We start from the raw sequence: 20,982 nt of genomic DNA, 5'->3' as shown, positions 1-20,982 counted from the left end.
CAAAATCAGCCCTCTTTCAAGAGCTAACTTCCTCCAGTTTCCGCCTGCTTTTTGTTCTACCCCAGTGCCTGCCGACAGCTGTTTCATGTATTTAGTTCACATTTCATAAAGCGCTAGGGCTCTGCAATTATTAGAAGTGGAATTCCTTTGATTTTTGAGCTTGTAATCGTACCGTCTATTCAAAAAGTAAAATATTAAAACACAACCAGTGAACAAAACTAAATATTAAGACCTACTGTAAAGGCAGACAATTCTCTTTGGTTTAAGAAGGTGCCTGTTAAGTCAGGTGTACTCACTGCGCCCTGCCCCGCCCCCTCCACGGCCCCGCCCCGGGCACTCTGGACCCGCCCCATCGCAACCCCGCCCCGCCCCAGGCCCCGCCGCATCGCAGCCCCGCCTTAGCACCCAGGCCCCGCCCCATCACAATCCCGTCCCACAGCCCAGGACGCGGCCCCGCCCCAGCGCCCGGGCCCCGCCCCGTCGCACGCAGGCCTCCAACGGGGGCGCCCGTTTCCATGGCGACGCGGCGCCAAGCCGCGGCAGTCTGGCCACCGAGTGGGCGTGCAGCGGCGGCGGAGGCAGCTACATGAGCACATTGTGGGTGGCTGCCGGGCAGCGGCCCCCCAGCTCCGGGGTCCCGGGCTCCCGGGGCGCCTCGCGCCCGCGCGCCCGCCTGCCCGCGGTCCCCCCTCACCCCGGGCAGTACGGCGCGCCGCTCGGGCTCAGCGAGGCGCAGAAGCGGGTGCTGGACCTGGAGAAGAGCCTGCAGTTCCTGCAGCAGCAGCACTCGGAGACGCTGGTCAAGCTCCACGAGGAGATCGAGCACCTGAAGCGGGAGAACAAGGGTGAGTCCGGGCTGCGGGCCGGGGCCTTCGGCACCGAGAAGCGCACGCAGGCCGAGGAAGACGCAGACCCTGAAGCCCCCCCCCCCCCGCCCCAGGCCCAAGCCCTGGTCGTCGTGGGCGATCTGCCCATCTGGCAGGGGCCGGTGTGGCCACAATATTACTGCCCCAGGCCCAGATAACCCGGCCCGCCTCTCCTCTCCAGGCAGAGTCAGGCTTGCCTCGTTTTAAAAATGTGTAGAAGTGAAACATACCCCTAAAGTTCGCTTAGTGAATTTTCACAACCTGAGCACACCCAGATCAGGGGCCCCCGAAGGATTCCTGACACCTTGGGCCCTGTGCCTACGCGACTTCTCAGGGCAGGGTCTTCCTAACCTCACACCCCTGGGGGCTCCTCACTCCAGGGGCCAGGCCCATAGCAGACGTACAGGCCTTCCAGGATGGGACTCTGCCCCTCCGCCCACATTTGTAGTCCTGCCTTGGTCAATGTTCCCCTGGCTTCTCCTGCTGCCTTTCCCTGGGGTGCCAAGTCCACCACCGAGTATCCATTAAGTCAGGACTCTCCCCTCCCCGCCGTCTTCTTCTTAAGAAAGAAATGGATAATTTTATTCAAGACAAATTTGAGGATTATAACCCGGGAAGAGCACCTCAGAAAGCTCTAAGAACTGTCCTCCCTTGTCTTGTTGACTGTCATCCCAGTTCCTCCCTGATGCCCAGGCTGGATGTGGCCAGCCCCTGTCCAGGGCATCACTTGATGGTTGCACATTTGCTTATCCTGAGCCAGGGGCCCCTGGAGGGCTGGGCCGTCCTGATTCTCTCCTGTTCCCCCAGTGCCTGAGCCCTGCTTGGCAGAGGGTGCCCTGTAGACGTCATGATGGAGGTGTGGGCTTGGGGGCAAGTGCTCATGCAGGATCTCTGGCTCAGGGAATAGCCAGAGGCATTCCTGACCATGGGGCCCTGGGGCAAAGGCTCAGCCCATGGGGCAGAGTCTCTTAGGGGCTCAGCAGGGACAGCGGTCAGGGCAAGCCAAGCCTCTTCTCTCAAAGTGGCCGTGGCTTCGGAGATGACAAGGAGAGCCTGTGCTTGTTTTCAGATCTCCACTATAAGCTAATCATGAATCAGAAGCCGCAGAAGAAAGGTAAGACTGAGGCTCACAGGAGCCTGGGGGAAAGTTATTGCCTTCGAGAGCAGCCCTCCAGACTGCCTGGGCCCATGCGAGCTATCCTGGAGGGGGGTGGGCTAGGCACAGACTCACTGCTGCCAGCTGTGGTCTGGGTGATGTCATGCACCCAGGCATGGCAGGCCCCCCCTTGGGGTGCCCAAAGCCTGAGGTCTGTGTGTCAGGGGCAGAGCGGCTGGGAGTAGGGGGGGCTGTCCAGGACCCACCACCTGTCCTGACCTCACTCTCCTGGGATTGCTGCTGTGGCTGGCCCCAACCCCGTACCTCTGGTCCGTCATGCCCTGGGCACACTCCTTCCTGGACCCTCCCTGTCACCTCTGCAGTGACATGGGGGCACATCCTCATCTGTGGCCCACCCACCTTGCCTGTCCCCTCGCCTAGCCCAGGGACACCCAGGCCGAGTCTTGGGCTCCCTCTCCGCCCTTACCTTTGGAGCCAGGTCTGACACTGGGAGGTGGTCTGAGTGGTCAGTGGTGCCAGCCTGGAATGCCCCAGTCTGGGGTGTGCCCAGGGCTCTTCCTGGGAGACACGCAGGGAATGGGGTGGTGGGGGCCTTTCTCTGGTTGGGCGGCACAGCTAGTGGTCCCAGTCCTGTAGTGTGAGGGTCCCCTGTGCGCCCATTCAGGGCCCGCTGCTGCTTGCATCCCAAGCTCCATGGGCCTCCGCTCCCTCCAGCACTGGCAGGGTCCAGGGCTGCCTCACCGGACTGTGGGGGAGGGCTGGGTCCTGCCAGGCCAGGAGGTGGGCACAGGTGGGCCTGGCCCTTTGCTCACAGCACTGAGGAAGCCAGGACAGGAGTCTTGCGGCTGCCACCTCGGGCTGACCCCTGTGTGTCCCCCACAGGCAGCACCTCCAGTTCCAGCTTTCAGTCCAACAAGTCCATCTCAAACACGACGGTGTCAGGTGAGCGTGCCAGCACCTTTGCGCTGAGTCAGGGAAAAGCAAGTACCCGCCGGGGCCCCTAGGCCTGAAATGGCCAGAGCAGGACACTGACCAGGGAGCTGAAGGGGCACAGCAGTTCTCTTTGGGGCAGACCGTGGAGGAGCACCTCTGCCAGGCCCTGTGGACTCTGGGGTTAAGGAGTAGCTGAAGGACCAAAGAGGGTCCCCAGGTGCCTTGTGAGTTGAAACCTCCAAGAGGGAGCTGAGGCCGGGGACAGTCAGGCCCACTGACAGGAGACCTGAGTGGTCCTGCTGCTCGCGTGTCCCCCAGAGCCAGCAGGATGCGGGTGGCCTGGCCCTGCCCACAGAGCCTGGACTTACGGCATCTTTGCACTGAGGGCCGTCGAGGGCCTCCCTTCTACTCTGCCTCTGGAACACGGGGCTTTCTTTCCAGGAAGGGCCTTGCCTTTTGTAAGAGGGACCCACGTGGCGAGGGGCCTTGTCCTTGGAAAGCAGACCTGAAATGGGGTTCAGAATCAGGGAACAGTGGCTGGCCACCCTGCCCTGGCCTCTACCGAGGTCTGCGAGGAGACCGCCCAGTGAGATATGTGGGGCTGTCCCCAGCCACAGCAGCTGCTTCTGACCAGTGTGCAGGGTCCCCAAGGGCTTGGCCCCCATTCCCTCATCTGTGCCTCTGGGAGGGGTCTGTTACCATCTCTGCTTTACAGAGAGGAAACCAAAGCAGGGGCGGGAACCCTTGGGCGCCCAGTGACTGACCCCATCTGGGTCTGACTCGCAGCCAACTCTCAGAGCAAGGCCAGGCCCCAGCCCAGCTTCTCCAAGAAGCAAGACTCGAAAGCTGACATGCCCCAGAAGTTGGACCTGGAGGAGGAGCTGTCGGTTGCTGCCCTGCTTCACAGCAGCAAGCTGGACAAAGCCCTCGGGGTGCAGGGACTGGCCAAGTAAGGCTCCCAGCACCCCACGGGACACCCTGGAACCAGCCCATTGCATTGCCCTCCCAATGGGCAGGTCTCCAGCGTGAAGCAAGCTGTGAAAGCATACTCCGGGCTCCCCCTTCTGGTGGGCATTGAAGTCTCTGCTGCCCGGGGGGTCCTGCAGGGTCCCTGCACTGACCTGAGCCCACCAGAGGGCAGCAGCCCTTAAACCATTTTCTCAAAGAACAGAAACAAAGTATCTCGGCCTCCAAATCAGCTTGCTTTTCACCAAGAGAACCCTGAATCCAGCGCCCTGTCCCATCCCATGAACTGTGCTGGGTGTGCTACAGGAGGGCACGGGGCCTGCAGACCAGAGCAGGACCAGGCTCCAGTGATGCTCAAGTTCCTGGGACTTGCTGGAAAGAGCAGTGAGCCTGGACTTCACATTCGAGGAGGGGACTCTTGTCCCCTGGGTAGGGTGACCAGCAGGCCAGGCTCCTGCTTCTCAGCCTTTTAAATCCCACCCCCCACAACCACCGCCCCTCCAGGTCTGGGGTCCGGATCCAGGGAACCAGGCAGCTTGAACCACACCTGACTCTTCAGTGTACCTAGAGGGGAGGGACGTGCCCAGGTCACAGCTACCCCAGAGCGCCCCACCCGGTACCTGGAGCATCCTGGTCAGCAGGAGGGAGCCAGGCCCCCAGGAGGCCAGGTGCTGCCCTGAGAGGCGGTGTGGCCAGACCCTCCTGGCCAGCCACCTCTGGGCTGCAGTAATGCCTGTTTCAGAGACAGAGAAGTGGAGATTTCTAATCCAGGGGCCACCTTGGCGGCGGGCAGTCAGCACAGGGGCAAGCAGGTACCAGGAATCCCACCCTCCACGAGCCTGCCCCCACACCTGCGCAAGCCCGCCACGCTGCAGCAGTGCGAAGTGGTCATCCGCCAGCTGTGGAACGCCAACCTGCTGCAGGCCCAAGAGGTGAGGCTTGGCCTGCAAGGCGCCCTGGCCCCTCTGCAGCCCCACCCACCTGGCCTCTCCTCCCTACCTTTCAGCTGCAGCACCTGAAGGCCCTCCTGGAAGGGAGCCAGAGGCCCAAGGCGGCCCCTGAGGAGGCTGGACCGAGTTCTCCCAAGTAAGTGCCCCACGTGGCCCGTCCTGTCACCACAGGGCCGACCTGTCTGGGAGTCACTGGGACTCTTCCTTCCCCAGGGACCAGGAGGCCCTGCACCCAGGGACCACGCAGCTCCCCAGGGTCTCCACCAAGGGCATCTCCAAGAAATGGTGAGTTCCACCGGCAGAGGAGGTGGGCAGACCGAGCCCAGTGCCTGTGGGGATGGAAGGGCCTCACCTGACTCGCCCTCTGCCCCCAGCCTGCTCCTGAGCCCGGTGCCTGTGGCAGAGCGTGCCATCTTGCCCGCGCTCAAGCAGAGCCTGAGGAGTAACTTCGCCGAGCGGCAGAAGAGGCTGCAGGTGGTGCAGAGCCGGCGGCTGCACCGCTCTGTGCTCTGAGCGCCCGGCGCCTATGCGTCGGGCTGGGGCCAGGCCCGCACCGGCAGCTGCAGATGCTCACCCTCTAGTTAGCACTTTAGGATTCTAGTACGTTCATTCCAGATACACAAACTTGTGGCAGATAAAGCACTTGGTCTCAGAATTGAGGAATGGTTTATTTTCTTGCCCAGTATTTTGCTATTCTGCATTTACACAAACTCATTATTTTAAACTAAGTGTGACCCTACCTGTTGAAGACGGGAAATAAAGCTCGTTTCTCCCAATCGTGTCTCTCCCCTCACTGGCTATGCAGCCCCGTGTGCCCCCAACTCCGCTCCCTGCAGAGAGGGGCCTGCCAGGCGGCCCCCTTGCTCATCCAGGGCACAGCCCACACAGCATCCTAGACACAGGGTTGACACACCATCCTGCTTCTACAGACAAACACAGCTGGTAAGCGGTCCTACCCAACCTGCCTTCCTCTGTGAAGGGCCAGGGCCATGGCCACGGGGGATCGGTGGGTCCAGGATGCTAGGGCGCCACCCCGTGATGGGTGCACACCGCCCCCCTCAATTGTCAGAACAGCTGCTTCGGTGCTGACCCTTGCCCAGCAGGACAGTCTTCCTGGCCCCACCAGCCACATCCTCAGTGCTGATCTCACATTGTCCCGCTTTGGGGAGCAGGGAGCCTGGGGGTGAACCAGGATGAGGAATGTCTGGGTCTCCATGTCCGTCTCCAAGGTTCAGTGCAGCTGAGCCCTGACAGGGCCCAGCATTGGACAGAAAGGGCCTCTGACTTGCGGGTATGGGGACACAGTGATGAATCCAAGACAAGACACGGGAAGAATAAATTTATTGTAAGAACCACAGACAACACGGTAACGCACATAGAAAGGGGGAACTCATTGCCAGGAGCCCTCACTCTCTGCAGGCGGAGGACGACATCCTGCCCTGAGCACGGGCCCCAGCGCTTCACCAGTGGGCCTGGGGCCAGACACAGGACCCACCCAGACGCCCTGCTCCCCAGGCATCCCCACAGGGCTGAGTGGCCCCGTGGGGTATGAGGCCCAACCACTGGCAGGGGACTCACAGCCCAGGCCGACCTTCCCTCCAGCAGATCCTGGAGCTACCCTGTGGTGTGCCCCACATGCTGACGGTGGCACGGACTGAACCCAAAACTGATCAGAGGATCCTGTGTGTGTTTTAAGGATTTCCTATGTTTGGCGTGTTCCCCCACAGAAACGTAGAAGGGTTTTCTGGTGCACATAGAGGCTCCAACAAGACCTCAGTCTCCACTCTGTGCTGCTGAGGGGGGACACGGGCCCTGCAGAGGCCACGGGGACAGCAGCCCGAGGAGCACAGGGCCTGGGCCATGTCCGACTCCTGGGGGCCCCGCCCCACACCTCCACAATCAGCCGCCTGTCCTGTTCTGTCCAAGTGTGGGAAATGCCTGGCAGATCCCCAAGGCAGAAGATAAAAGCAGGAAAGCTAACCTAAGCCCAGGCTCTCTAAGGAAGCCAGCATCTAGAAACGTCCAACACGTGGCCCTGACAAGGCTGCCGGCCGCCCTGATGTCCCCGGTGGGTGGGTGGGCAGCCCGAGATGCAGCAGTGGTGGTGGCTAGGCAGCTGAGAGGCAGGCCTGGTGGATACTCTGGGCCCAGGTGTTGAGCAGGGCCGTAACCGAGTGCTTGTCAGGGAGCTGCAGCAGCCTGGAGGTCATGCACCGGTGCACCGACTGCAGGAAGGGGTTGGCGTCTGCAACAGAGCAGGGGCTGTGAGCGCTGTGCTCCCTGCCAGGACCCTGGCCTGGCCCCCAGCCCTGGGGACCAGGGACACCATCTCCCAGATGCCATGGGGTGGTGGCTGGCTTCCCCACAAGACTGCACACCAACAGAGAATGGAACTATGAATGGTCTGGAGCCCGGGGCTTTCCCTTTGGGACAGCCTCGGGGTCCCTACCCTGGTTCTCCACAGGCCAGCTAAGCCTCAGGGGGACTGCCCCCATCAACAGGGCTCTCTCTGGGCCTTGGGGCTATGTCACCCATCTGTGCCCCAACGTCAGCCTTGCAGAGGCCCAGAGGGACCGCTGGGCCTGCTCAACACCCACCCACTGGACAAAGCTGCCCCAGAACTGCAGGACAACAGGCAAAGGGACACCACAGGGGCAGAGACCCTGCTCTCCCAACCGTAGGGTGACTGCTCCTGTCCACCACGGAGGAGCCAGGATGGGCCGCAGCAGAGCTGGGGCTCAGGCAGAGAAGCCTGGAGCCACCTGCCCTGGCCCCACCGCTGCCACCTTGGCTCACTCACCATACTGCCACTGTCGGTCAACCCAAAGCGGGCTCTGGGCAGGGTAGTCAGCAGGCACGCTGAGCTCCAGCGGCGGCACGCTGGGGAGGTCCTTGTCATCTGCAACACAGGAAGTCACACCTGTGACCCAGCCTGCCTCACCTCACAGTCCTGCTCCCGACCAGCACCCCTCATGCCCCGGTAGATTCTAGGGAGGCTGCAAAGCTGAAGTCCCTGACTCCGGACTTCCAGGTTACCCCAGAGCCTCTCAGGCCAGCAGAACCACCGCTGCACGAGTGGAAGAGGTAAGAGTGTGGGGGCTCAGGGCCCAGCCCTCAGAGCAGGTGGCCCCCCGCCCAGCACTCACCCAGCTTGCATATCAGGTGGACGGTGCCGTTGTTACTGCAGTGAGAAGGGTCCAAGTTCACCAGGAACCTGGGGTCTAGCCTGGCCACCTCCCCCTGGAGCACATTAGGGATGCTCTGCCGCTCGTCCTCCTCAAACCTCCGCTTCCGGGAGCACGTCGCCGGGGCCCTGGAGGAGGTAGCCCTGGTGACCGCACCGGGCCAGGCTGCGGCCCAGGACTTGCTGCCTGCCACCCACAGTGAGCCAAGCCCCGGGCTGTACGCACGTGATGGGAGGGCCGTGGATGGCCGTCATGGCCGGCACAAACGTGCGGTACAGGGAATGGTTGAAGACTGGCGAGCGGATGTTGGCCAGGACAGCGTCCAGGAGTGGCTGGCACAGGTACTGCTGCTTGGTCGGCGGCACCGGGGGCGGAGGGGGCGTGGGCTAGGACAGGACAGCGGGGTCAGCAGCCCGCTCCAGGGGGGTGCTTTGCAGACCCCAAGGTGCTCATCCTCAGGCACGACCAGACTCCCTGTGCTCCCCCCACCTCCCCCACCCCCCGCAAGGACGGCCCATCCTGTTCACCCTCCCCGGATGCAGCCTCAACCTCCCCGGAGCCCAGCCCCCGGGCTCTCTCTCTCTTGTGCGTGAGAACCTATGCTCTGTAGGGCCATAGCCAGAGGCCAATTTCTCCCCCATTCCTGCCCCACTGGACCTGGAAGAGGACTCTGGGGCAGGGCTCCCTGGCCCAACTCTGACTGGAGGCTCCCCCGACCTCCTCAGAGACGCCTGTGGCCCTACAAGCACCGCCAGGCTACAGCACCCCACTCACCACTGCCATGTCATTCTTGAGCTTCTCCAGAGCGATCTCACACTTCTGCAGCGTTTTCAGGGGGCACCTATGGGCGAGAGGATGTGGCTGACCCTCTGCGTGGGAGGACAGGGGAGCCGGCAGCTCTCACGTTCTCATTCCAATCACTGATCGTCTGGCCGCCTCTGGATGGATTGAGCTGGGGGCCTTGGACATAGGAGCCCTCCTCAGGAACCCCAGCCACTCCACCTGCTGTTCCTAAACCCAGAGTCTAAGGCAAGGGGCCCAGGCCCCTGTCCCCCAACCCCATGACCCCAGTGAGGGCCTGGCCAGCTGTCCAGTTCCAACAGGCCCATTCCTCAGTATCCAGCATTCTACCCAGATAAGCAGAACAGGGAAGATGTTCCAGAGAGGGGGCCTGGCCTGAGACAAGGCGTAGGGAGTAACCCAAAGGCCAGTCCACATGCAGGCAGTGGCGCTGGCCGAGGGAAGGGACATGAGTGTGTGCCCACTGTTTTCCAAGTGCTTCTCAAGACCCCATCTCGGTTCACCCACAGCCAGTGTGAGCTGCAGTGTCCTTTTGCAGATGGGGCAACAGAAGCAGCCCAAGACCACCAGCAAGTCCAAGACAGGGCTGATGGTCAGACTGAGGCCTGTCAAGGTCAGCGGCGGCCTGGAGCTGGGCAGAGGTGAGGTGCTGGCAAAGGCAGGGGCCAGGCGCTTAGAGCCCCGGGACCCTCTCTCCAAACTCACTGTCACGCAGCACGTGCCCTAGGCTGGGCCGACCAAGCAACTGGGGACCCTCTGTGAGCGGCAGGTGCCCCATCCTCCCCATGGCCCTGGGGAAGAGCTCACCTCTTGGATGGGTCTGTCAGGATGTCCAGAAGGCTCTTCATCTTACTCAGGTCCTTCTTCCTGTCTGGGACGGAAGGGGGCACTGAGACCTGGCCTGGCGCCCGCCGGTCCCCCACCGCCGCACCGGCCTCACCTTCATTCTTGTCGATCTTGTTGATCATGCGGCGCAGCGGCTCGATGTACTTGGAGAGCTGCCGCAGCTTGTCCAGGTACTGCTGCTCCTCCGCCTGGCTGGGGCCCGCGGGGCTCATGACGGCGCTGGGGTTCACTGCAGGGCATGGCCCGTGAGCGCGGCCCAGACCGCCAGCCCTTGCCTCGAGGGCCATACCCGGCCCAGGCCTGACTTACCAGGGGTGTTCAAAGGTCCCGGGGAGGGGACGCTGAAGTTCTGCGGGGTGCGCGCCGTCACTGGGCTCTGGGAGGGCTGCGGTGAGGGGCTGGGCAGGAAGCTGCTGGGGGATGGGGCGGGGCCGGAGCTGTGGTGGGCGAAGAAAGGAAGCGCTGTGAGCTGGGGCATCGGGCAGGCACTGGGCACCAGCAGGCGTCTGGGAGCCAGGTGAGGAGGGGCACACGGCAGGCCTACCTGACATTGGAGTTGGGCTGCGAGCTGGGCGGGCCGGGCTGCGGGGATGGTTGTGGGGGAGGGGGCATCGACTGCGGGGTCTGCACCTGCTGGCCCGGCGATGGTGAGGACAGCATGGTGAGGCTGCTCTGGCTGACCTGCAGGGGGAGGGGCTCAGCCTACTCACCGGGCCCACCCCGCCCCGCCCACCCTTGCCTTTCTCCGACACCCAACCTCTCAAATAAAGACACAGGCACATGCCCCGACCCATGGGTGCCAGTGAGCACACAGTGACCAAGGTGCTGGCAGAAGGGGACTTTGGGCTGGGAAAGGAAGTGTGGGAGTGTGGGAGCCTGTGGAGGGGAGGCTCTGTGACAGGCAGGACTGTTTCCCACAAGCCTCCATGAGACCCCACAGGCCACTGGTGACCCCAGCTCTGATGGCACCAAGGAAAAGCCCAGCTACAGGGCCGTGGGAAGACCATGTCTTACTATGTCCCACCTGGGCCTGCCTAACGGGAGCAGAGCTACCCCACGGTGCCCTCGCTGGCACACCTGGCCTGGCAGCTGAGCAGCCCCTGCAGGGCAGGCAGACCTCGCTGGGGACGTGAGGTTAGACATCACCCTAGAGGCATTTCCTCATCTGTGGAGCCATTCACTCTGCTCCCTGCGGTCCTCGTGGTGGGTGCGGGGGGACGGGGGACCCCACTCCACTGTTGCCACTAGGACAAGGTCTGTGAACACCGGGGGAGGAGACCACACACCCAGGACTCAGGGACGAGGATGTGTGAAATCACTACTTTCCACCAAAGACACAAGATGCTTGTGGGGATGTCATCTGACTCCCATGCTGGGCCCTGTGCCAGGCACAGAATCCTGCTTAGTCACAGCTGTCCAGGCCTGGGAGGCAGCCCCACCCCAACACAAAGGTACAGCCACAGGACGTCGTAGGAGGAGAGGAACATGGTCGGAGGAGAGGCTGAGACAGACGAGACAGCCACATGTCAACACAGGCCGATGAGGAGGGCCCACTTTCTGTCCTGTCTTCTTGGACCCAATTTATTACAAGGAAGGAGCAATACCAGGCAGGCACAGTGGCTGCTGAGCACGTCCCTGAGGACTGTGTGCAGGCAGCAACCACAGGACGCGCCATGCAGACGTGTCACGGTCCGGGGGAGCCAGCAGTGGGGAGCTCAGGTGGGACACTGTGGGGCGGCTATGTTTTCACGATGTGTCCTGGAATCAGCTCTCTTTTCTAGGGAGGGACTGGATTAGAAACACAGACGCAAGAGCAGCTGCACATGACTCTGGAGCCAGCTCCATGGTCAGCCGAGTGCCCGGCGTGCCTGGCCTGGAGGGGCTGGGGAAGGAAGCAGGCCTGATCCCTGGCAACCAGGCCCCCGCCAACAGGCCGAGGCAGGAAGACTGCAGCGTGGAGCCCACCTGAGGGTTTACTTTGAGTGTCCTGGTCTGGTGGCGCCCCTGGTGGTGCCTCTGGCCTCAGGGGCTGCTGGGGGACCAGTGGATGCTTACCACCACACAGGGGCCATGAGGAAGGGCACCCCTAAATGCTCCAGCCTGACCCACTGCGCTGAGGACAAACGAGAGTCTGCGCACAAAGAACTGAGAGCAAGGCCTGTATCACATAGGCAGAATGTTGAGGGGTTTATTGTTTTGTAAAAATGAGCCCTATGTGCTGATGCTAAAGTCATTCCCCGACACCCACCAACCCAGCTTGATGGTCACCCCAGCCTGATGGACGCGGAGCCAGAGGTGGCAAGAAAGGAAATGCAACAGCTGGAGGTGACAGAGCTGAGACCCCAGAGGGACAGGGCAAGGGGACAGCACCGGGGACAGAAGGCGTGGCGGGGCCGGGGCACCTGAGGCCCGAGCCCAATCTCGCGTCATGCTGTGGCCCTGGCAGCACCCCTGCCCTCAGCTTCTGCTCCTCCAGAGACCTGTCTCTTAGCCTACCTACCAGCAGATTCCCACCACCACCTCTTCCCACAACCTACACCCACCCAAAAGGACGTTGATTCCAAAGAGTCAGCCACTGTCTGTGATAAACTATGTCAATTCGCATTTGGGGGGACCCCAGGATTGGGCGGCAGGGACGGTGAAAACTCAACACGCCCCACTGGCAAGGCCTCACCCGGGACAGCCATGCTCGGGCAGGTGGTGGTGCCCGCATGCGTGCTGTCGGGGAGGCAGGGCTACTGCCTCCTGGGATGACAGATGCATCGCCCCGCAACAGAAACTGGATTTTAACGTTTTGGCAAATCTGAGGTTTTCACAGAAAACCCATGAAAATGGAAAGCCTATAAGATGAGGGCGCCGTGTCACCATTTCTTTGTCGGAATCTTAGAATGGTGCCTGGCCCATGAACACACGTGACAGTATTTGTGAAACAACTGAATACGCCATGGAAGAATTCCAGGTTCCACGTGAAAACAGATGGCCAGGAATTTGCATCCCTGAGAAAGCGCAATGTATACAGGAGTCTGCACCTGCCTAGAAAGGGAGGCACAGGAAGTAAATTCTACACTCTCCACTGGAAACAGCACAACCTGACGGAAAGTGGCCATGATGGACCAACTTGTTCTACGATCTGAGCCGGCCAGCCCGGCGGACACTAGCTGTGTCGCAGGCCTACTGGGCGCTGGAAATAGAACTGAATGAAACTTGAGAAGCTGAACTTTCAGTGTTGCTTCATTTTAATTACTTAAAAAGCCACATACAGCCAGTGGCTACAGTACTAGACATCACGGCACCAAAAAGCAAAAGTACTCACTTGGCTTTTGTTTGATTTGACCCCGAAGACGACAGCAGCACAACCATCTAAACACTAAAAACTATAAACGACACTCAGCTCCGCCTTCATCAGAACACCAACATGCTGGGACCAGCTGTCCCGCTCAGTAAGATGAAGACAAGCCCAGCCACGCACTCACATCCCCTCGAGCCACAAGCTGGGGGAGACCGCACACAAGCCCGGCCAGACCCTCTGGGAGCCACTGTGAAGGCGGCTGCTGACCAGTTCCGGGCCTCGTGAAGGCGCTGGGGACCCGAGCTGCCGGGGGCCCTAGACACTGCCCTGGGATTACTTGTGCAGACGGCTGTGTGCCCAGAGGAGTGGCACTCAAATGGATGGCAGACGGTGGGCGGGAACTGGGATATCTTACTGGCGATCATCTTGAGGACACAGGGACAACAGACCAGGCAATCACGATGAAGAAATGCGGCAGGGGCGCCCTGGGCAAGAGGCCTTGACTGGGAGGCACGCCGGCCTCCACGTTCAAGCCCACGGCATCCAGGCCATTCGAGGTTTTGAAATCTGGAGGAGCTGCTGGGAATGCTGCATCCAGAACTTCCTGCTCCTTCAACAAACTTCCAACCCTGGATGGGTGCACAGAGCCGGCAGGGCCAGACCCAAGCGGCTGGGGTGGTGCTTCTGGGAGACCAGGCTCCGGGGTGGGCCAGGGCAGAGTGGCTGGACCATTGTTACAACCCTCCCCCCAGAGGTGGACACCTCCCCTCTAGGAGTGCGTGCCTGACAAGGACGCCTGGGGCCTGAACTCCAACTCTCCTCCCCTCCTCTGAGCATATACAGGGCCCGGCGTTCCTTTCTAACTGCAACCCGGGAGAGGGGCTCTGCCTGAGGCCCTGCCCTTGTGAGGAGGTACACTGCCCACGAGGACATGGGTCAGGGCTGCCCCTGGACGGACAAGATGCCCGCAGGCTCCAGAATCCCAGCACGTGCTAAGACCGCTGTCCTTGGCCACTTACACTCTGGAAGCATTTAGGCTGGCCTGGCGTGCACTGGCGGGAACCCTCACTCTGGGGTGTGAACTGGGGGCTGGTCCTTGAAGAGCAGGGCCTGCATGTGCTCAAACTGTTAGGATGGAACTAAGTGAAAACCACACAGCAGGTTCCGAAAGGAAGCAAGACTGATCGGTGGAAAAACAAAACACCTACCCCAGGAGGCTGAGCTGGTTTGTGAGGCGGGGCAGCCCTCACGCAGGGGCAAGGGAGGCATCCTCCCTGCATCTGTCGGACCCGAACCCTGCCTGCAGAACCCAGCACCACACACCAGACACAAACTGGGGCATCGGTGGGTGGAGCGCTCACACTGCCCTGGGGCTCCAGGTGGGGGGCCTGTTGCCCGCTCCCACATACTTCAATCACGGCAGAATGTTCCACACCTGCTGTAATGCCAACGGGAAAAAGGCCACACGAGAGACCCCGGGAACTGGAAAGAAGCGGTGGAGAGCAGCACATGGCTCTGAAGGGTCCTCCATGTGCCTCTCCACCTCCCGTCAGAACAGCTGCAACCTTGTCTCGTCCACTGCGCCAACCCAGGCTGCAAAGGAAGGCTGTGAATCCAGAGACCCCCACCCTGGGGTCTCCTGCATCCCAGGGACCCCGCTGCTGCTAGAGCCATGCAGCGAGGCCAGCTTCCCTGAGCTGGAAGCCACAAACAACCAGCAGGACGGCCTGGACCATCAGAAGACGTCAACTCCAGGGCTGCTCGCTTGCCCAACGCCGAGAAACGGGGTGAGAAGAGAGGTTTCGCTTCAGGACGGATGCTGCGAGGTCAAGGGCAAGGAGGGCCAAGACTCCCCCCTCCTACCTCCTGAGACGTGGCAAGGGCCTTGGCTCCTGCAGGGTGGGAGGTCACTCTGTGGCCACCGTCCCCGCCCTTACCACACACCACCCCCTACAGGGGACACCCAGGGCAGCCAACCCCCACCCGCTCCAGCTACAGATGCGACGTCCGTAGCGTGTTTCACACATCCAGTTTAGCTGGTAACCAAGTGCTGTGACCACAGAGTGACCCTCAAACACTGCAGGGCCCTCAGCCAGCACACTTCCCCTCGGGCAGCTTCCCGCGGACTCGAGCAATGTGGCCGGGATCAGGAAGGACCATTTCTGAGCCTCCACCCTGAAGCTCATGGAACTCGCGGCATCCAGAGGGTGCTCAACACGCAGCCCTGTGCACCAGCAGGGTAGTTCGGCAGACACCGGTTGTGAGCGGGGCAGGGCAACGCTGGGGCGGACGGGCCAGCTGAAGGCTTCTCACCACGTCAACCGGCACATCTGCTCTGTCTACAGCCGACACTCTGCTGAGCCAGACTACCAGCATCCCCACCGCTGGGCAGAGACAGGAAGTACAAGGCCTGGGCCTGGACACAGACACGAGTGGGAGGGGGCCGCGGAGAAGGCACGAGGTCCATCCTCCAACTCCAGACACTGAGGAGGATGTCACCTCCACTAGGCCACGAGGTCAGGAGGCCTCCTCCATCCCATTGACACCCAATATGCAGGGGATGGGCTTGGGCCATACATCAGCCAAGCCTGAGTGACCACCAGAGCCAGATGCCACTATCTCTGTGCCCTTCCCAGGTTCTCAAGAGCTACTATCTGCCCACCAAGCCCTGTGCTCAGAGCTGACGCGAGAAAGAGAGAGCGACACTCTCCTCTCCAACGTGTTCTTGGAGAAGAAGGGAGAGGAAGACGCAGGGCGGCGGGGGAGAGGTGGGAACCACAGGAGCACAGCGCAGCTGGGGCCCAGACACGGCCGAGCAGGGCGGCCACCCGAGGACTCCAAGGACCAGCCCCGATCCAACCAGGACCCTCGCTGTAGAGCGTCTGAGACCCAGCTCTGTGCACAGGGGATGTGTACCTGCCGGCGCTTATGGGAGCCTGGGCTCGGGGCCCTCACCTGGACTCCGGACCCCACTATCTGGGTGGCCTGAGCTGTTGGCACTGCTGTCTGCGGCTGCACCTGGGGCTGCACCTGCTGCACCTGGGGCTGCACCTGCGGCTGCTGCACCACCATCGGAGCTCGGACCTGAGGGAAGAAGGGAGCACACAATCTGGAGACACCCAGGGCAGAGGGCAGAGCGCCCCCCACTGTTGTGGGAGCCTCGAGTCTCCAAGCCTTCCCTGACAAGGTGGGTGGGATTGCCACGACTTCACTGGCTGATGTCCTGTGACTGGCCGTCCCTTATCTGGGGCTCCTCTCAGGACTGTCCCACACCAGCTGGCTCTGAATCAGCATGGCTGGGCCCACCTCCCCCAACTTTAGCAAGAAGTTAGCCCCAACAGGATGTCACCACACAGCTGTATCCATCAGCTACCTCAGCAAGCAAAGCGATGGCCCCAAGGCCACGTGCACAGCCCAGACTGCTCGGCCAAGCACACTGACAGCTCACTTGGAGCCCCGACTCCTAGAAGGAAACAGGGCCAGCTGGCTCCCAGGTGACAAATGTGACCCTCCTCATGACTCCTTCCAGCCTGCACTGGGGGCCTCCTATCCACCCGCCGTTTGGTTCAGGTGTGACCCTGTCCCCACTCTGCTCAATGAACTGCAAATAGAAAAGGCTATGAAAACCAAGGAAGTGAGCTAAAAAAAATCTTAAGACGGCCCCTGGACACAGCTACCCCCAACCTGGTGACAATATCTTGTCTTCCATGTAAATATCACTCTACTGGACTTGCTTTTACAGAGCTGTAGGAGACTAAAAATTACAGTATTTTATATTAAACCCTTTCAAAGATACACTGATCTCTGCTCAGAGCAGAACCCCAAGCGGTCAGCAGACCTGTGGATGCTCAGTGGAGACACAGGCCCTCCCCTACAGTGAGAAAGCAGGCGCTGCCACCCAGCTAACTGTCCATGATCTTACACGTCCCGGCCTCTGCCGGGGTCAGCGTGTTGCTTGGGAGACGAGCTGCTGGCCCAGCAGCGGGGGCGCCCCGCACAGGGTGCATGCTCCACTGCCAGGCAGGACGTGGGGGCCGGGGTCAGGGAAGGCACCTGAGTCCCAGGGCGTGAAGAAGAGGATGTGCTGTCTATGGCCAAGGAGCCTGAGACATCGCGGCAGTGCATAAAGGCACGAGGGCCCTGGGCACTCACCAGCTTCAGCTGTGGCTGGGTGTACAGCATCTGCCCAGGGAGTGCCGGCGCCTGTGACACCAGAGGCTGCGTCTGGGACTGTGGTGGAAGCTGCGACGGCTGGTTCTGGGCCACTGGCGGCTGGGGCTGTGGTGGTGGCTGGTGGTGCTGTGGGTGGTGCAGCTGCTGCAGCTGCTGAGGCAGGGCCTGCGAGGGGGCGGGCTGGGGCTGCTGCATGGGTGGCTGCTGCATGGGTGGTGGGGCCTGCAAAGCCTGCTGCTGCTGTTGCTGCAGCTGCAGCTGTGCCATCCGCTGCAGCTGCTGTTGCTGCTGCTGCTGCTGCATCTAGGGCGAAAACAAGCAGCACTGGTCACCTCGCTGGCCCCCGGGCCCCATGCCGGCCTTGCCCCCGAGAAGTCTGCCTGGGCTGCTCTCACAGAGGTGGAGGGAGCACCTCCCAGAATGACACTGGGGATGCCCAGGGTGCACCTGCGCCTTGGCTGCCAGATGCCAGCCCACCCCTAGGCCTGAGAAACGGAAGAGGGTCAAGGGAAGTGTCTGGAGGGCTGAGCAAGGGGTCACCTAGAGATGCAGCCCCAGAGAGGCTGGGATCAAGGCTCGACTGACTGCACATCTCTGCAGCCTCTCCAGGGACACGTTTGGTCCCTATGAGGTCATGGTACGAGCCTCAGGATGAGGAGGAAAAGTGGGACTGAAGGTTCACTGTCAGCCCTGGGAGAGGGGCTTCAAGGTCCAGGAGGGAGACTGATGGGAAAAGGAGGCAGCAAACTGAGGCCTGGGGCAGGTGGGAAAGTGGAGCGGGTCTCTCAGCTTCCCTCCCTCAACCAAGAGCAGACTGAAGGAAGACACATAACACGTCTGGGCACTGACCACAAATCACAGGAGGGAGAAAAGGTTTTCTTGTAAGCAGGTTATCTAATGTGACATTGCCACTCCCCTGTGGGACACTAGATGGGGTTCGATTAGTGCTGCGTCCAGACACCTGAACACTCAGGGGCAAAAACAGGAGGTACGCTGTGCTCCAAGGAAACGCACGCCCATGGGGTAGCCCAGAAATGCCTGCGCGGTGGTGTCCACCTCCCCCTTGCCTCTGTTAGCTCCCACATGAGTCATTTGCACCCAGGGGCCTCGGCTGGCCCAGGTCCCCGGCACACAGCAGGCCCGTGGGAGATGCCCTCCTCGTGGGGTCCCGGGCTCTGGGAGGAGGCGGCGGCCCAGGTGCAGGAGGAGGGGCACCGATACCTGCTGCTGGTTTTGATGGTGCAGCTTAATCAGGTGCTGCTGCTGCTGCTGCTGGAGCTGCTGCTGCTGCTGCACCGCCGCCTGGAACTGCTGCTGCATGGCGCTCTGCTGCGCCTGGAACTGTTGCTGCTGCTGCTGCTGCTGCTGCTGCTGCTGTTGCTGCTGCTGCTGCAGCGCCACCTGCTGCTGCTGGAACTGCTGCTGCTGCTGCTGCAGCGCCACCTGCTGGAGCTGCAGCTGGGCTGGAGAGAGCGCGCGTCAGGGGACAGGGGATTGGGCAGGGTGGCACCGCAATGCCCCTGAGACCAACTGCCCTGAGCCACTTGTAACAGGTCCTGTGATGGCGAGGAGGCCCGGCCCCCAGTAAACCTTCGTCTGCCCTCTGCCTGCACAGGGGGCCTCCGCGGGACCCTGGGTGCCCACGGAGCCCCATGCCTGGGCTCCTTGGACTCAGCACAGTGGTGACAAGGTTCACTGCGCCGTCCCTTTCTTTCTACGGCCGAGTGACACCCCACTAAACGGATTTCCCAAGTAGCCACCCATCAGTTGACAGACATGTGGGTCGCTCCCACTTCTTGGTGGTTAGGGATAACACGGATATAAACAATCATTCACAAGATTTTCTGCGGTTTCTTTTCAGAAGGTGAAAATGTGTTAGGACTGACTGTGACGGCTGAATGACTGTGAGCGCACTGAAAACCACCGCCCGGTGCAGGTGAACCACACAAATGGAGCTGTCACCTGAGGTCAAAAAGAGGACCACAGAGAGACTGCACACTTCGCCCGGTTCCCGCAATGGGACCATTGTGGAAAACCAGAACATCGTAACACAGTCAGCACATGCGCTCACCTGCCTGAGTTCTACACGTTTTCTCACCTGGGTAGATTCAGCAGCTGTCACAATCAAAACACTGAACGGTCCCAACACCACAGGGAGCCCTCGTGGTGCCACCCCCTTCAGCAACTACTCCAGTGACCTCCGGTTCTTACATTTTAAAAATGCCGTAGAAGGGGAACCCTACAGCCGGCCCGGCTTTCTCCTTCAGCACACCCTCTGCAGACAGGCCGGGTGAGGAGCCTCTCCCAGCAGCACCTGCCGTAAGCATACGTGTCCCAACCACGGGCTTAGACAAAGCTCTTCTCTACATTTATCACCTTCTGTGCTTAACTACCAGTAACGGAGACGAAACTGCCCACATGCCTTCCATTTCCAGGTCTTGCTGCATCGTCTTCTGAAATGTATTTTTGTTGGACTGCTGGGTTGAATTTTGTATGCTGTTTGGTCTTGTGGTTTGTTGTTTCTGTCTATCTCCATGTTTCCTATTGGTTTGGAATTTACAAGCTACTTCTATTATTTCAGCAACGACCTTTTCAATTTTATCACGCGTATTTAACTTTATGTGCACACGACGGACCTGAAATCCTTGACATGTCCACTTCCTGACTTCCATTTAGCAGGGTCCCTGTTTATCTTCTCACGCCCATACGGCAGACTTATGTTAAGAGGCAGGATAGGATGAAGACAAGGGGTACAGCCTCTGACCCCAGTGCCTGGCTTCAAACCCCAACTCTGACACTGCTCTGCACCCCAGTTTCCTTAGCTGGAGAAAAGAGACAATAGTACCTCCCACACACACTGGACTAAGAACTAATCTATTACTGACTCAAAATTCCAGAGCTTGCAAAGAGAGGAGGTGAGCTCTGAGGATTATCTTAAGATAATTTTTGTTTATATGTGGATTTACAACCTCCTGACACTTTGTGCCAGACAGCTATTCCCTGTGGGGGGGCATCCATGCACGGAAGAGCTCAATGGCACCTCTGGCCTCTGCCCGCTGGCTGCCAGCAGCACCCCTGATGTAATGCCAAAATGTCTCCAAACATTGCCAAATCCCCCACAGGGTGCAGAATCGCTGACAATCACTGGTTTAGATTTATGCGTGTTTACTCCCTTATGTGGGAAATGTTTCTCCTTCCATTTACACCTGGTATCTTGGGAAGGATGGTCTGAGAGGTAAGAGGAAATGGTGAAGAAAAAAATAAAAAAGAGTATGTCCTTAAAAAACCATCTAGCGAAGGTCCCAGGCTTTATATCTGATTGCCTGTTGATTCATCCACACTTTTCTTCTTTCAATAACTTTATTTCTCATTTCTGCAAGTTCTACTTGGTTACTTTTCAGATCTGCATGGTCATGCATGATGCAGGCTCACTGACTTGGAATTCCAGGCTTTATTTGGTTAAGCACCCCAAGGCCATGTCTAACAATGGCTATGTCAGGAGGAGGATGGTCCTCAGCCCCCAGTCTATCAAATAGCCAGAAATAGGGCTTATTTTAAAGTTGGTTTTACACACACGATGTTAAAATTCATCTAGAAACAAACACGCATAGAGGTTAAAAGTAAGTGTGGCTTCCAACCCTGTATCCCAACCCCAGCCTCTCCAACAGTCGCAGTGTGCCTCCTGCGACTAACCCAGGTCACCTGAGATGCACAGTGGGTTCTGGACTGCCCTTCAAGAGCCCTGGCCACCTCTGACCCAGGACTTGCCCTCTAGGGGCATGACACTAAGGCCTGAAGCAGCCTTCATCACACAGCAGTGTGTGGAGGTGTCAGAAAGGGGTAGCAGGCACCCAAT

General features: G+C 60.2%; 2 protein-coding genes across 5 annotated transcripts in view; one reads left to right on the top strand and one right to left on the bottom strand.

Annotated features, from left to right (window-relative positions):
- The first annotated feature begins 490 nt into the window (after positions 1-490).
- Positions 491-5,608, top strand: LOC105095231 (coiled-coil domain-containing protein 74B). 2 transcript variants are annotated; one of them, XM_010987349.3, is made up of 8 exons: positions 491-845; positions 1,936-1,980; positions 2,866-2,925; positions 3,703-3,865; positions 4,625-4,814; positions 4,889-4,968; positions 5,046-5,117; positions 5,207-5,608. In XM_010987349.3, exons 1-8 carry the CDS (start codon positions 587-589, stop codon positions 5,343-5,345), a joined length of 1,008 nt encoding a protein of 335 aa, XP_010985651.3. In that variant the 5' UTR covers positions 491-586; the 3' UTR covers positions 5,346-5,608. The 2 variants fall into 2 exon arrangements, with proteins under 2 accessions (XP_010985651.3, XP_031299057.2); XM_031443197.2 differs by having other exon boundaries at positions 518-845; positions 4,895-4,968.
- A 548-nt stretch (positions 5,609-6,156) lies between these two features.
- Positions 6,157-20,982, bottom strand: part of MED15 (mediator complex subunit 15) — a 36,104-nt gene continuing 21,278 nt past the window's right edge. Inside the window, exons 6-17 of one of the 3 annotated variants that reach the window (XM_064480990.1) lie at positions 18,348-18,589; positions 17,106-17,429; positions 15,870-16,037; positions 10,209-10,345; positions 9,974-10,101; positions 9,759-9,893; positions 9,626-9,689; positions 8,792-8,858; positions 8,243-8,403; positions 7,979-8,145; positions 7,633-7,731; positions 6,157-7,077 (exon numbers count right to left, since the gene is read on the bottom strand). In XM_064480990.1, the coding sequence (XP_064337060.1) occupies positions 6,941-7,077; positions 7,633-7,731; positions 7,979-8,145; positions 8,243-8,403; positions 8,792-8,858; positions 9,626-9,689; positions 9,759-9,893; positions 9,974-10,101; positions 10,209-10,345; positions 15,870-16,037; positions 17,106-17,429; positions 18,348-18,589 (1,829 nt within the window). In that variant the 3' untranslated portion in view covers positions 6,157-6,940. The remainder of the gene's footprint in view (positions 7,078-7,632; positions 7,732-7,978; positions 8,146-8,242; positions 8,404-8,791; positions 8,859-9,625; positions 9,690-9,758; positions 9,894-9,973; positions 10,102-10,208; positions 10,346-15,869; positions 16,038-17,105; positions 17,430-18,347; positions 18,590-20,982) is intronic. The other 2 variants (XM_031443196.2, XR_010378539.1) reach the window with 2 other exon arrangements.

The sequence above is a fragment of the Camelus dromedarius genome, chromosome 31, assembly GCF_036321535.1.
Source record: "Camelus dromedarius isolate mCamDro1 chromosome 31, mCamDro1.pat, whole genome shotgun sequence".
NCBI classification, from domain to species: Eukaryota; Metazoa; Chordata; class Mammalia; order Artiodactyla; family Camelidae; genus Camelus; species Camelus dromedarius.
The sequence above is the reverse complement of the archived record's forward strand: the minus strand, read 5'-3'. Positions and strand labels throughout refer to the sequence as shown.